At 59.0% G+C, this 14,068-nt stretch overlaps 3 protein-coding genes across 3 annotated transcripts; all 3 read right to left on the bottom strand.

The window, feature by feature from the left end:
* Positions 1 to 192: 192 nt before the first annotated feature.
* BESB_001390 (uncharacterized protein) lies at positions 193 to 1,547 on the bottom strand (the record flags this gene model as incomplete). The annotated part of the gene is made up of 7 exons (XM_029358894.1): positions 193 to 308; positions 379 to 529; positions 594 to 698; positions 759 to 818; positions 876 to 935; positions 992 to 1,145; positions 1,195 to 1,547. The coding sequence occupies 7 exons, from the start codon at positions 1,545 to 1,547 to the stop codon at positions 193 to 195; spliced, it is 999 nt and encodes a 332-aa protein (XP_029221806.1).
* A 2,568-nt stretch (positions 1,548 to 4,115) lies between these two features.
* Positions 4,116 to 8,682, bottom strand: BESB_001380 (uncharacterized protein; the record flags this gene model as incomplete). Its single annotated transcript, XM_029358893.1, has 2 exons — positions 4,116 to 5,853; positions 6,485 to 8,682. The coding sequence occupies 2 exons, from the start codon at positions 8,680 to 8,682 to the stop codon at positions 4,116 to 4,118; spliced, it is 3,936 nt and encodes a 1,311-aa protein (XP_029221805.1).
* A 459-nt stretch (positions 8,683 to 9,141) lies between these two features.
* On the bottom strand, positions 9,142 to 12,198 carry BESB_001370 (uncharacterized protein; the record flags this gene model as incomplete). Its single annotated transcript, XM_029358892.1, has 1 exon — positions 9,142 to 12,198. One exon carries the CDS (start codon positions 12,196 to 12,198, stop codon positions 9,142 to 9,144), a length of 3,057 nt encoding a protein of 1,018 aa, XP_029221804.1.
* Between the last annotated feature and the right edge of the window lie 1,870 nt (positions 12,199 to 14,068).

The raw sequence follows: 14,068 nt of genomic DNA, 5'->3' as shown, positions 1-14,068 counted from the left end.
GTGTCACGGATGCCGTTACACGTCATCTGTCTCCTCTGAGAGAGAAGACTCCGTGTCAGAATCGGGATCTGTGGCCGTTGTTGACTGCGAGCTGCACGAGCTTGCGTTTTCACAGCTTTTTTCCAGTTTGCTCCTGAGGGAATCGTTCGACGCAGTGTCCGATTGTTCGTCATGTGTGCTTCGATGGAAAACTCACAGAATGAGCGCCTGCAGCTTTTCTGTGAGGTTGTCAAGTGTGCTGCTTGTCTTCTTGCGTTTCGCCGAAGGCGTCGTGTCTTCGCTTGGCTCGCTGGCAGTCACTCGACTGCCTGCAAGTATGGTGCGGGTTGAGAGCTCTAGGTCCGCAGATCAATTGTATGCAGTCGGGAAACTACTCACCGGCACGGGGTGCCACCGAGCATCGCGCTTCTCTTCTCATGGAAAGGATCATGAACGATGCGTTCTTGAATTCTTCGTTGTCAGAGCGGTAAATGATATGCGCAATCGATTGCGCTAGCTGCGGAATGTAGATTTCGCGCGCGTCTTTCATCTGCACGGGATAGGTGAAACTTGAGTAGCCCACACTCCGACATGGTATATAGACACAGTCGTACTTCTATCTCAGCAGCTGACATGAAAGCTGCAGGCGCCTGAGCCTTGAGGTCTTCAAACACTGCTGTCAAAGCCCGGATCACGTTAGCCGTAAGCGACGGCGACTCCTGTAGCGTCATGCAGACTTTCGCGGCATTCGTCGCTGTCGCTTCCCCGTTAGCACTTACTCTCAGGTAGGTTTTGCATAAGGTGCCAAAACACGAAGTATCACTTTGGACGCTAACGACCTGTCGGCGCGCTCCCGCGTGGCTCCTCAGTTCACGTTGTTAGTTCGAGAACCTTACCAAGAATATTTCGGACCATGATGCCCTCTTAGCCAGCCACACCCGGTGAGAGTGCGCTGCCTGAAATGGTACATTTGTGGGTCAGCGGTTCAGGCGCTACAGGCTAGAACCTTTACCTGGAGAAGGCGATCATAAGCTGCGGTGGCATGTAGAGATGGAACCGCCGATTCAACGGGAGCCGCGATGGCGTCTTTCGCCGCGCTGGAGGACTTCCGCTGCCTTTTCTTTGTGATCAGTCCGAAACGAGGACCTTTTGTCTCAAGAAACTCTCTACCCACATGACTGTCTCTCGCTGTTGATGCTGCAGGGTGCTCCTTACCTGGTGACTCTGTCGATCGCGCAGACAGGTGCGTCTTCGGGCAGAAGCGGCATGGAGTTGAAAGTCCGCAAAACTCGGAGTGTACCCCACTCCCTCTGTTGCCGAATGTCGTCTGAGGCGGCAACGACGACCCCAGTTATCCGAACACGGTATTCCGCATCGGTGGCCTCCTGCTGAGTATGACAGAGGAGGCGCCGCGACTCGTCTTGCGCTAGAGCCAGGAGGCACTCTAGATTATCCTCTCCGCTAGGGTCGGGGCTAAGTACGTCAACAGCCGTGGACTCGATTGCAACCCGAATTGAGATCTGGCCCAGAAATGACAGGCTGCGGTGCGACGGAGCCGCCGAAGGCATGCGTCCCACCTTAGATCTCAGGAAATTTAGCGCGGTGATATAGCTTAGCATTGATGATTCGATTTCGTCAGTCCACTGGCCCTTCACCTGCGAGGTGTGACTGTTCTCGCTTATCTGTGTTAGCGGGTGCCATCGACTTACAGTGGCAGAAATTTCCGTCATCCATGGCCAGTCAGAGATGTTTTCATTTCCCGCTGCCGGAAAGGTCCAAGGCACTCACATTTGTTTTGCTGTCGAAGGTCTCGCTTACTTTCGAAGTTTACGACTTCTGCTGATTGCTCGTCGACATTGAGCCTCACTGTGAACCTCCATACCTCTCCAGGCGAGACTCTGAGCAGCCGTATCCACTGGATGAACGTGCGTTGTATCGTCTGTCCTTACCTAACTCTCATTTTTAGCGGTGTTGCAGCGCTCCTTTGGCAATACAACATTGCCTATCGCGTTCTGCCTCGTTCATGTCTGCACTCTAAGCCCGAGGAGCGCATTCCTACCATTTTTAGGCCAATCCCAAAAACGCCACTCAGGTGCGAATCGTTCGCTTTTGAAGTGGCGAACAGGCTCCCAAAGGACGCGATTGAGTCACACGTGAACCCAACACCCTGCAGCTCTCGTTGCATTGGAGATTCCCGCACTGCTGAATAACGGGGGGCTCACTGTGTCGCGGCAGCAAACGTTAACCTTTGTCTCCGGGAGCCTGTGAACGTCGATTTCGATGCGTGGGCATGGAACAATTCCGTAACAAGGTGTCTCAACGTGTGTGCACGCGTCCACCGCATTGTCGGCGAGTTCCTTCGCCACCATTAAAATGCCTTTCTGCTCTGTGAATCCGGTCACCGACAGGTCTGGATATGCCAACGATGCACGAAATGTCTTCGTTGCTTGCAATACCCTAACAAAATTCTCACGCTGGTTTAAAAATTGAGTGGCACTTGGAGGAGCCTCCATGTCTGTAGGGGAATCGACGCGCATAGAGAAGGACTTGAGCTTCAAAAGAAAACTTCTGGCGTCAGAGAAGCAAAGCGCGCGGATCTCCCGTCCGCCCCCCTTCCCGCTCCCAACCAGAGGCGGATTTCGCTGTCTATGTCAGTGACGGTCTCAGTCGCAGCTCAGGCCGTCAACAGCATCGCACCGCGTAGTCCTCGAAGAACTCGGCTTCTGGCACACTGACCTCCGGCTATCCACCTCCTCTAGCTGCATCAAGAGAGAGTTTTGATAGCAGCGCCCCCTTAGAGTGTAATTTGCCTACACCAGAACGCGAGCTCCACCGCCTGCTGACCGTCTGCAACAGTTGCAAGCTGACGGCCAATCTTCTCGGGTTTCTTCTGTCGCGAGAGAACCACTGCCTATTTTGTAGCCGTATACAGAATGTCCACAGAAACTGAAAGCCTCAGAAAGTGTGCCGTGGGACCGAGAGAGGGTTAGACTTGCGAACATGTCCACCGACCGCTTTATGCACTTCATTGTTGAGCACAGCTAACACCGAAGCGCCTTTCCATCGCAAAGGTAGAAAATTTTGTTCGGCACGAGCACAGCACAAGCAAACCCGAGGGTTGATGAGGATGTTGGGCACGTTGGCATCCGGACGCCACCATACCGATGATTTCGGAAAACGTTGTTGGGCGCCGGTCGCCGCCTCGAACCTACTGCCATTGTTTCATTCTCAGTAGTGCATCTCGCAAAAGTCAACCTTATCATGCACCATTCACACACCCCTTCGTGTTAACCTGTCCACGTGGTGGGGTATAGGACTGGTTTGGCCATTCGCTGGCACCGAGTGTAAGCCAGGCTCCCCTCTAAGTTCCCGTTCCTATGCACAATGCAAGAATGCACTGACGCGGAAGAGCAAATAGGCCTGTAGTGAAATATAATGGGAGAGAGTATGAGTCTGCGCTCATTCATGTATCTATATAAAAGGAAAGGAGAAGTGGTAGTGTACCTCAACCGTGAAGAACTTGGTTCTCGAACTTGGTTCTCCCTTGTGGGATTCTGGAGCTCTCGTAGCACCAGCCTGTTGAGCAACTTCTGCGGCGCCATTGTTGGCCTGTAAATGATGGGCGTTCGCTCCTCACTGGTGATCAAGGAAGCTAAGAAGGCCAGTCAGTGCAAGACGCTATAAAATGCTCGTCTCCACTAATCTGCGTGCCAGACGGCTCGAATAGTCGCACGTGGATACAAGTCGCAGATGATTCTAGATACGATTCCATGTTCACCAGCTGCGTATCACGGGCTTATTGTTCGTGAGTACCGGCGACAGAGCACTAAAAACTCCGTAGCTACGCACCTTCCTAGTGAGACACGGACTCTCCTGTACATTTCCTATGCCTGTTTCTCCTTGGTGACTGCCCATATCAAGGCCAGCGTGCCAGAATCGTACGAAGCAGCGGTGGTAACTGGGAAGAGGAACGCCCGTGCTACTCGCGATAAGGAAGGAAATTTATTGAAACTGTTCAAAGTTTCGACCGGGGCTCACGGAGTCCCTTTTTGTAAACAACGGCACAGCCAGCTCCGCCAGAAACGTGACATCCCAGATCCGGCATCCACGTCCTGTGATCCTGCCCTTCGCCTGCATCAGACCTTCATGGAAAGCCTCGACTGGTGTTCGGCCTGAAAATCCCTCAGAGACGCCGCGACTTTGGCAAGCTTTGCATCGTCAGGGAAAGCAGACGCCCTTTTCTTGAACGCTCGCGCCCTCCTCCCTCCCTTCGATCTGGAGCTGGCCAAGTTCTCCAGTAGTCTTCCCTCCGTCAGGAAGGTTCGTCGTAGTGGCTCCGCGCAGCGCAGCATGGTGCTCACCGACATAATTTCAAAAAGACTCACATCATCCTCCATCCAGCCGTCACTATCTTCTGAGTCAGATCCCAGATGCGAGCTGTCTGCACGGTAGCCTTCTCGGGGGGGCACGGGGGGAAGTAGCTTTTTGTCGAAGGACCGCGTCCTTTCTGCCGAAACACCTGCGTCACGTTCGTCACTCTCTCTGGTTTCAGTGCTGTCAGACAGCGTTGAGACGCTGGGAGCACGCCGATCAATATCGAAGTCGATCAGCGATCCAGCGTCTTCCACGACACGCCTCAATTCCAGCACCCTCATGCTGCTCTCTCCGAGTTTTTCGAGCTTTCTTCGGGTTTGAAGCTTCTCTTGCCGGATCATTTTCTCAGTCAGGAATTGCTTTCGTACAGCTTCAATGGAACAACCAAGAGGCGGCGGCTCGTACGTGCCCTTGGGTCCATGCTGCAGCAGGGCCACACCGCCGAGAACCAGCTCCCCCACAAAGTGGGCGGTTGTCTCGGGCAGGAGGGCGCCGATTCTCAGTGGAATTCCTCGCAGCAGAGCACTCTCGACGTTTTCCTTCAGCACCGCTTCTCGCGCCACACCCGCGCTGGAAACGCCTCCGCCGCAGTTGCCTGCCGAAGACTCGTCGCCCTGCAGCTTTCCTCCTGCGGCTGCAGAAGCCTTCCCCGCCGCTGGAGCGCAATCCGGGGCGTCCAAGACGAGACAGCCGCTGCACTCGTTCTCGAGTTTCACCGCGCGAGCACACACTCTGAATGCGTCGAGGAGAGCCTCGAGGTTTCCGTGGCGGTCAGCCACTTCCGCTAAAGTTTCGCCAGACTGCCGGTGTCTGAGAAACGCAGTTCGCTGACTGTGCGCGAACTTCTCGTGCAGCAGATCCAGCGCATGCATGGGCGCCGCCAGCGAGTCTGCCGCGAGGGCGTTGCGGCTGCCAAAGAGTTGCAGGAGCAAACTGATTGGTTGCTCCTGCTGCAGTCGCCAAAACGCCAGGAGCGGGGCTTCGGCGAGCGCAAACGGGAGCGGAAGCGGTCGCTCCAAAGGCGGCAGAACGAAGTTCTGAACGATGCGCGCGAGCCGGCTTTGCGTCGAGTGCGCGGATGACGCGTCACGCGCGGATCCTCCCCCGGCATCTCCGCTGTCCTCTCTTCTGCAGTAGTCCGGCTCTGCCTCGTACCAAGACACAGGCGGCAGACTGAGCGGTGAGCCACCCCTCTGTTGCGGGCAAGGCACTGACCCCTCCTCTGGGGAGGACAGACGCGCAGCTGAGGGCGAGCAGGAAGCGAGCTCTCTGTGCTGCACCTCTGCCTGACGCTGCGTCTCGTACTGGTACGCCGCATGAAGCAGCCGCGAGTTCGCGTGCGTTCGCGTGATGAGGTGGAGCGTGTGCAGGATGCCCGAGAGGGCTGCCGCCTCCGCAGAGCCGGGGGCCTGGTGGCCGTTCCCACTGCTCGCGAAGAGCAACTCAACCAGGGCGCGGTCCACAGGAGCCCCGACGGCAGCCGTCGCGATCGCGAGAACTCTGCAGGGAGACACACCCGCACAGGCCCGCAACAGAGAAAACGCATGACTCCGACGCCCTTCAACCCCTCGAGGCGTGGACGAAGAAGGGCAGGACGCAAAGTCCGGTAAGCCTCGCACGGTGCTCTGAGAAGAGCACACAGGAGCGGGTTGGCTTGCCCCGAACGACTTTGGCTCCCACGCGTCAGGCAGCCTCTCTCCTCAGCAAAACACAGTCGGCGTGGCTTGCTGGCTCTGCTTTTCAGAAATTCCTCTACACACGAGCGCGCGCCACTCAGCCACGCGCGCAGCCGTCAATCACGCCGGTCGCTCCACGCACGCCGCGGAAGTCTCTTCTGCGGACCTGGCTTCCAGCGCTGCCGCTTCCTTCCTCCTTCGCGCGGTCTTCTGCGTGGCTACCTCTCTGATTCATACGCTTTGAACAGTGTCTACGTTCGGCAGCAACACCCCCCCCCCACCACCTTGCATGTATTCGTCCCTAACCCCGTCCAGGCGCTCGGCATCCATTGCGCCCCCTCTTTATCCACTGCGTGTGTTCTCTTGCTGATGGAACCATCTACGGGCCGCCTCGGCATCCACATTCACATGACGGGTAAGGAACGTATCGTCCAGTTGTTGTCTTTGCTGCTTACCTTTGTACGAGGGCCTCTTTCGGGGGAGGTAGCAGCCCGACGATTCGAATGCCTCTCCTGAGCGCCTCCGTGTCTCGGAACTCGTCGTCATCTTCGTCGCTGCCGCCGCCTCGCTTTCCCCTCCCCACGGATACGCTGAGGGCGTCGTCGATGGCCGCGTTCACAGCCTCCCTCGCCGCGCATTCGTCTTCTCCCTCTCTCCAGCGCGCGACACAGAGGATCGGCGGGCTGCGGGTGCGTTCTTCGCCTCGTCCAGGCGCCTGCTTCCGCGGCTTCCTCTGCAGCAGCTTCTTCTGGTCGGTTTTGCACAGGCTCCACCAGTCGTACACGCTGAGCCGCGGCAGAGGCAGCGAGGGCACATGTCCGGTGGCAACGTCGCCTGTCTCTTCGCCGAGTCCTCGGAGAGGCGTTTTTCCTCCGTCCTCTCTCCCTGCGTGTGCCTGGCTGGATGCCTCTCCAAACGCTGCAGCGCGAGGAGCTTTAGAAGCGAGGGGCGGCGTCTCAGCGCGGAGCTTCGAGCAAGGCTTTGCGGACGAGATGGTAGAAGGATCTGCCGTTGCTTTCTCCTCATCGGAGATGACCACAGCCGCCGCATCCGCCTGGGCTTGTTCCGCCTGGTGGCGTTGCTGGCTGGCACGAGCCTGAGCGCTCACCATCGCCATGGACAAGAAGAGCCCGTCGATGCGCTTCTCCTCTCGCAGCTTGTGTTCGCGGACTGCCTGGTATCCGAAGGCGTAGCAGAGCAGGTCGAGGAGGCGGTCACCCCCGCATGCCGGAGGCATGGACACCACAATCACTCTCGGTCTGTCTTCCTCTCTCTGCCTCTGTTTCTCCTCCTCTCGCCTCCTCGCCGGCGCCACGCGGCGCCCTGCGCCGCCACCGTCTGCGTCACCTTTTTTCTGGCGGTTCATCAAAAGTGAAAAGGCGTTTCGGGGTTTCTTCGCGGAGGCTGCACCGGCGCCAAGTGTGCTGCCCTCGTCACATCGGTCTCGCGCCGGGCGAAGCGCCGTTTCAAGGAGCCCACACAGCTCGAGCAAAGCGTCGTTGTTGCCCGCCAGCTCCGAGAGGCAACTGGCTTCAAACGCCCGCGGCCACATCTCAGTGAGATGGGAGAGCCAGAGAATCGGCGGCGCCTTCAAAACGCCCGCTTTGTCGGGCGACAAATACCGAAAGTCCCACTCTCCCTCGCCGCGCCAGTCATCGCCCGCTGGATCGGGTGCTGAAGTCTGGGCTTCCGGCGTTTCGCCGCGTTGCGACTGCCTCAGGGCTTCGATGTCTGACGCAGCGTGGATCGTTGGATTCTCCCTTCTCTGTCCGGGCGCCTCGGAAGCCGCGAGGAGGCCTTCGCTTTTCATCTCGCTGTCCGTCTGGCTGGACTCTGGCTGGTCATCGCTCGTCATCTCCCTCTCTTCTCTGTCAACCTGTCGTCGCGTCGTCGCGCCTCGAGACCCCTCCTGCCGGCGGCGCTCGCGTTCGCCGCCCTCGCCCTCAGGGTCTCTCACGTCCTGTTGCCTCTCTTCTGCATCTCCTGCGAGCGTGGCGACGGGCGAGGCTGTCCGGGATTTCTCTCCTTCGCGCGCGCCTTCCTGGACGCCCGCCGCGTCGGGGGAAGTGGAGGGTCTGCGCGGCGTCTCCTCGCCCACAGTGGCGCTCTCCGAGAAAACGCGCTTTCTGGAGTAAACCTGCAACGAGGCGTCGACTATTTCTTGGACGAGGAAGCCGCATTTGCCATTCACAGGAGAAAACCGCCTCGCCGCCTCTTCCACGGAGGCACCCATAGCCCGCATCAGCATCGATTCAGTCGCCACGGGCAGGGCCTCGAAGAAGGCAGACACGCCCGGCCGGCTCGAAGACCCTGAAACGGAGGCGAAGGAGAAGCTCGTCTTTTCGCGGTCGCTGCAAGGCTCTCTCGCCGCCGAGACACTGGAGGGGGGGGAGCTGGCGGCCGCGAGGTCTTCCACATCCTGCGCTTCGTCGCTGCTCGGCTCGCGGCCTTCGCCGGAGGCAGACGCGTCCAGCGAGGAAGACGCAGAGAAAGGCGACGCTGACGCCGCATCCGCTCGAGGCTGGGAAGTCTTCTCCTGAGGCCAGTAGCCCGCGTCGTTCGTCAAGATGCATGTCGCGCGCCGCGCGCTGATCGTCACTTGGAGACCTTCAGGGGCAAACGCGGAAAGCAGGTTCACGAGTTTTAGCAACATACGGCTTACGAACAGAGACTCCGCTCAAAAGAGGACACTTTTCCTACAGACTTCACAAAGTGCCGAAGACGCCAAGCACGGAGAGAGACTACAGAGGCGTCGGCGACCTCATCGTGCAGCGTGCAAAGGCTGCCCTCGGCCACTGCCAACACTGTCTAGACGGTGCAACAAGCAGCAGGTCACAAGGCCAGTAACCAACGAGAAGCCTGGGTTCGTCGCCCTTCGGTTACAAACGCATCCAGCTGCGCTCTAGGCAGAAAGAGGCAGGCGAACTCTCGCTGGCTAGAAATAGGCCCGCCGCTTCAGATCGACCTTTGCAACACATGTCTACGCGGAGCAAGCACTCGCAGCACCTACGTTCGCGCCACTCCTCCGCTCCCAGCTACACAAGCGACGCACATCTGGGCTGGCTAGCGATTGGCACGTGGGCTGCACATTGTCGTGAAGAGCGCTGCTCTTCTAGCGCCAGCGAAGCGTCGTTGATCGCTCGCACGCATACAAGACTTCACCTGCTTTCTGGAGGAGGTTGAGGATGCCTTTTCGCGTGTAGAACGTGAAGGGGCCGTCCGCGACGAAGAAGGTGGCGTCTCGCGCGCGGAAGCCTGCGAGTCCGCAGAGCTGCAGAAATTTCTCCCTCACCTCCGCCCATCCGCAGGCGGCGAGCTGCGGGGGAGGAGCGTGCGCGGCTCTGAGAGAGGATGGCGAGAAGCGTTTTCCCTGCGCCGCGGCAGCAGCGACAGAAGGCGCTTCGCGCGAGGCCGCTGTGCCCTCTCTGCGGCCATCAGCACTTCTCTGCGCCGCTTCCTCCTCCTCTTCGTTTCGCGGTGCTTCTCCCGTTGCCACAACAGGTTCGACCCTCTCGTCCGCCTCCTCGTCTGAGAACGCTACACACCTTCGTCGTTTCCTTTCCGTTCCTCGCGGCGCCACTTCCGCCTCTCCTCCCTCAGCGTCCGATCTCTCGACGCGTCTCGCTGCCGACTTCTGCCGGAGAAGGTCTTCTTCGAGGCGCGACGCTCTGACGTCGGCCTGTACACCATGCGTCTCGAGGCTCTTGGGCGCTGCAATATCGGGGAAGCGATGCTGAGGCCGTTCGTCCAGGGCGTCTGCCTCCTCGAAGGCCTTCAGGCTCGCGAGCCAGGCGGCATTTCGCTCGACGAGTAGACGTACACGTTGCTCATCTTCTCTTTCTCTCTGCATCTGTTGCTCTTGCAGAATCACCCGTCTCCTCTGCATCATGGCTTCGAACGCCTCGCGCTGTCGGCGTTCTTCTTCTTCCTGTTTCTTCCTCTCGGCTTCCTGCTGTCTTCGCTTTCGCGCCTCTTCCTCTTGCCGCTGCCTTCGCTCCTCTTTGCTCGCGAAAAAGTCCCATTTCTCGTCCTTCTGCTTCGGAACTGCCTCCACGCGTGCGCGTTTCTTCGGCCGCCCGCGCTTCCCTCTCACGCCCGACGTAGTGGAAGGAAAAGCCCCCGGCAAGAGGGAGCGAGCCGAGCAGCGCCGTTTTTGCTTCGCCTCATCCTCAGCTTCTTCCGCCTCTGAGTTTCCTGCCTTCCGCTCTTCTTCTTCACTTTCTGAGACGCTGACCGCCACAGGCTCCGCATCCGAGAGCGGCCGCCGCTGCTGGCACTCTAAAACGCGTTTGCTGCGGCGCCGTCCTGCCTCCTCCACAGGTTCTTCGCGTCTCTCTGAGTCTTCTACTGGCGTGTTCCCGCGTTCTTCTCCCTTTCTCTGCGCTGGGACAGGAAGAATCCCCAGCGCGTCAGTCGACCGGCGACCGCGCGCTCTCCTGCCTCCGCGGCCGCCACGCTCAACCCGAGGCGTCGGCTTGTTTTCCAGCTCTTGCTTGGCCTCAGCCTCCGCCTCCACGGGCGCAGAAGGCGCGATTGCCTCTCCCTCTTTCTCACGTGAGTGAAGTCTTTCCCTTCCTGTCTCTCGCTTTACGGCAGACGAAGACTGCCTCCGCTTGGGCTCCTCCGAGGGAGACGTCAGATTGTCTCGGGCTTCCCCGTCTCCCTGCTTGGAAGACCTTCTGAAGATCGCGCTCCACGCCTCACGAAGCGCCGCAGAGCCTCGCCCCCGAGTCTTGTCTGTGTCCTCGCGCTCGAGAATGCAGTCGTCATCGTTCTCCTTCTCGCCGGGCTCTCGTCCGCAGGCATCCTCACCTTCCACCTCCTCTAACGCAATCGCCCGCGCGTCTTCAGCGGCCGCCGCGTCCAGCGCCGGCAACAGGGACGCCGGCTGAGAAGCGGCGGCCGCTCGCTCGGAGTCCGAAGGAGAGGAAGAGAGACACCGAGACGAAGACAGCGAAGACGGCGAGGCCGGCGAGGCTGAAGCAGCACAGGGAGGAGTGGGAGACACGGGCGCCGTGGATGGAGACGCAGGCACCGCGGAAGCCGCTAGCCGAAGCGACGTGCGCCTCGCAGGCGAAGCGTGCATGAGGGCCTCGTCCGGATCTGACGCAGCCCGTTCCGCAGAAAGACTCGGTGGAGTCTGTTCGTAGCCCTCTGCGCCACAGTCGTCCGCCCCCTCTCGACCGCGTGTGTGTTGCGTCGCCTCGAGCTGCGTTCTCTCCTCTCTTCTCTCTCCTCGCTCGGTGGGCAGCTCAGCCCCTACCGCAGTCCCTTCGAGTTCGCCCCGTGAGCCGCGCTCTTCTCTCGCAGCGGGTCGCTCCGCTTCGTCTGTCGCCTCTGCAGCTGACACCTCTAGCGTGTCTGTCTCTTGAGCTTCGGCGCTGCCCACACAACTGGATGGCTGACCCTCAGAAACCTCATCCGAGCGCAAAGCTGCGTCGCCTCTCCCTGTCTTCCCGCCGGCGTCCGCCGCCGCGCAGGCCTCCGCGGAGACGAACGAAGACGAGGGAGATACAAAAGATTCCGCTGCAGGCGTGTGAGAAGCACAGAGAGGCAGAAGAACGAGAGCGGACGGCGCGGAAGCACAGGGAACGGACGAAGTGGAGGGCGGCGTCGATGCCTCAACAGCTTCTCTCCTGGCTGCCTGCTCGGCGATGAAGGGGAGTTTGTTCTGCGCGGCTTTGCTAGCGTCTATCTTCTTGGTGCGTTTCTCCTGAGAGCTTCCAGGTTTCTCCTTCTCCGCTTTCGCGCCACCCGCACTTGGCTGGGTGGGCGCAGCAGGCTTGACCACGAATGAGAAAAAGTTAGAGAGCCGTGTTTGCTTCTGCGGCTTCGCAAGCTCCGGGATGCCTACCGGCTGGGCGCCAGAGAGCGTCGGCGAGTCCGGTGGAGCGGCGAGACCTGAGCCGCTTTGACAGTTGTCTTGGTAGTTACTTTGACAGTTGTTCTCTCCATCTTGACAGTTATTCTCTTTGTTTTCGTCTCTCTGCTCAAATGGGAGAGCCTCCTCTCGTTCGGGCGTCTCGAGGCAGTCGTCGCGTCCCTCGCCAGCGAAGAGGACGTCTTCCTCAGAGACAGTAGTGCACTCTTCCCTGAAGGTGCTGGAGAGGCTCCTCCTCTTTGCCTTCTCTTCTGCAGGAAAAAGATTTTCTGAGTGAACGACATCCATCGTGACAGGCGCGGCCTCGGAGCGTTGACTTCGCCTAAATGTGCTTCCTCGCCTCTGTGCGGACACCGCTCTTCACCATCGTGCGCGCGACCACACACCTTCTCCGCCTCCGTCACTCACGCCGACGGCGCTTCCCACAGAGGGAGGGTGAGAAAACGCACTGAGACGAAGAAGCGAAAGACAAGGGGAAGAAGGAAGAAGACGAAAAGAAGGGCATTCCACGGGCTGGCTTCGAGCGTATGTCCAGCGCACGTGGCGCGGGCTCGCGGCGCTGTTTCGGTGGAAGTAAAGGAAGGCAAGGGCGATACTGGAGAGAGGAACCCACCCCGAAAGAAGCCAAAACGCAGGCAGCGAAGAGCTCGTCGCCAGAGAAGGCGGATACAGTAGACAAGGCCGAGACAGACGCGCGGCAAAGAGAAAGAAAGAGACGTTCCACTTCATGCGAAACCAGATTTCCCGCACAGCGAGAGTAGTGAGGAAGCGGAGGAAGAGAGTGATGTAAGGAGAAGATGTCCACGCATAACGAACGAAAAGGTTTCGCAACGTGCGACATGCCGCAAGTCGAGGAGGAAGAGGAGCTAAGGGGGCGTGGCAGCGACAGAGACTGCGAGGCGCTTCACGATCTGGTTCGCAACGCAAGAGACTGAAGGACGAAATCTGCTACGCATGCAACAGAAGAATCGAAAGGGCTGAGAGGCCGTGGTTCCAAACTTGCAAAGGTGCGCAGGGCTGGCTGGCGGTTTACAGAAGAGTCGCCACGAGCTCAGTATACAGCCGGAGAAAAACCAGTAGTCCAGCTCGTACTATATATACTCCCCAGAAAAAGGTAGTTTATATAAACCTAGGAATCCCATTTTTGTAAGTGAAGCAGCGAAAAAATGCCACAATCTTGGAAATTTAAGGCGTGGGCTCCGAACGAGAAAGGCTGCCTACAAAGTCAAAAAATCTCGAGTAAAGCCGAAACCGGCCGCGGCCGTGCATGTCTTCAGCCTCACTAGCGAGGAGCAGCACGCGTCCGCATGTGGGCGGCCCATCAATACAGATACGGTTTCGACACTACTACCTACCAAAACAACGGGGACACGTCCTGGCGATCCGCCAGTCAAGGCTGCACGCCGCGATCTGGTGAAGTGAAACGGCGTTTCCTGTCTGCGAACAGGGCAAGCCCTGTTCGGAGCCACGCAGATGCAGTCTGGAAGCAGAAGGAAAGCGCTTTCTTCGGCACTCCGAAGCAAGCGACCGCACCGCAGACCTTCGCCGGCCTGAAGGTGAAAAAAAATTGCAAGGTAGTGGCGAAGAAAAGGAAATAAAAGTGGGCGTTGCTGCATCGGCGGACGCTGGAGGGTGAAGGCACACCGAGGCTTTACACAGTCCGCTGCTCGGCTGCATGCGCCCGGCTCTCCACGCGCGAGGGCGAGGCACGTCCATTCCTCGTTGGTATCGACTTTCTGCCCTTTCTTTTTCATCCTGAGTCAAGTTCTACTCTCTATCTCTCGCGCCCTTGTCGAGTGCAGTTCGCTGTGTTTCCTCGGGGTGACTCTCTTTCTCCGCCTCTCTGTGCGCGGTCCCTAGGTGTCTCCGCGCGACCCGAACCTGGCGATTGCAAGCGGGCAGAAAACCGACAGTTCCTCCGCGTTTGGTGAGCCAGAGAGGGAGGCAGAGCCCACTGTCAAGCCAGGAGGGATGGAAAAGCTTCTTCTCTGCGCTGCGAGGCTGCGCGGCTGCAGGCGCGGCTGCAAGCGCGTCTCAACGGTCCCAGTGTGAAACTCAAACCGGTGTCCCGGTCTCCGCCCGCTGCGGTCGAGCGGGGACGCCAGAGGAAGATAAACACGCGTGTGTCTGCGTCCTGACTCCGAGAAAAAATAAATTT

Source organism: Besnoitia besnoiti, chromosome I, assembly GCF_002563875.1.
Source record: "Besnoitia besnoiti strain Bb-Ger1 chromosome I, whole genome shotgun sequence".
Classification (NCBI taxonomy): Eukaryota; Apicomplexa; class Conoidasida; order Eucoccidiorida; family Sarcocystidae; genus Besnoitia; species Besnoitia besnoiti.
Note: the sequence above shows the minus strand (reverse complement) of the source record. Positions and strands in the feature narration are given on the sequence as shown.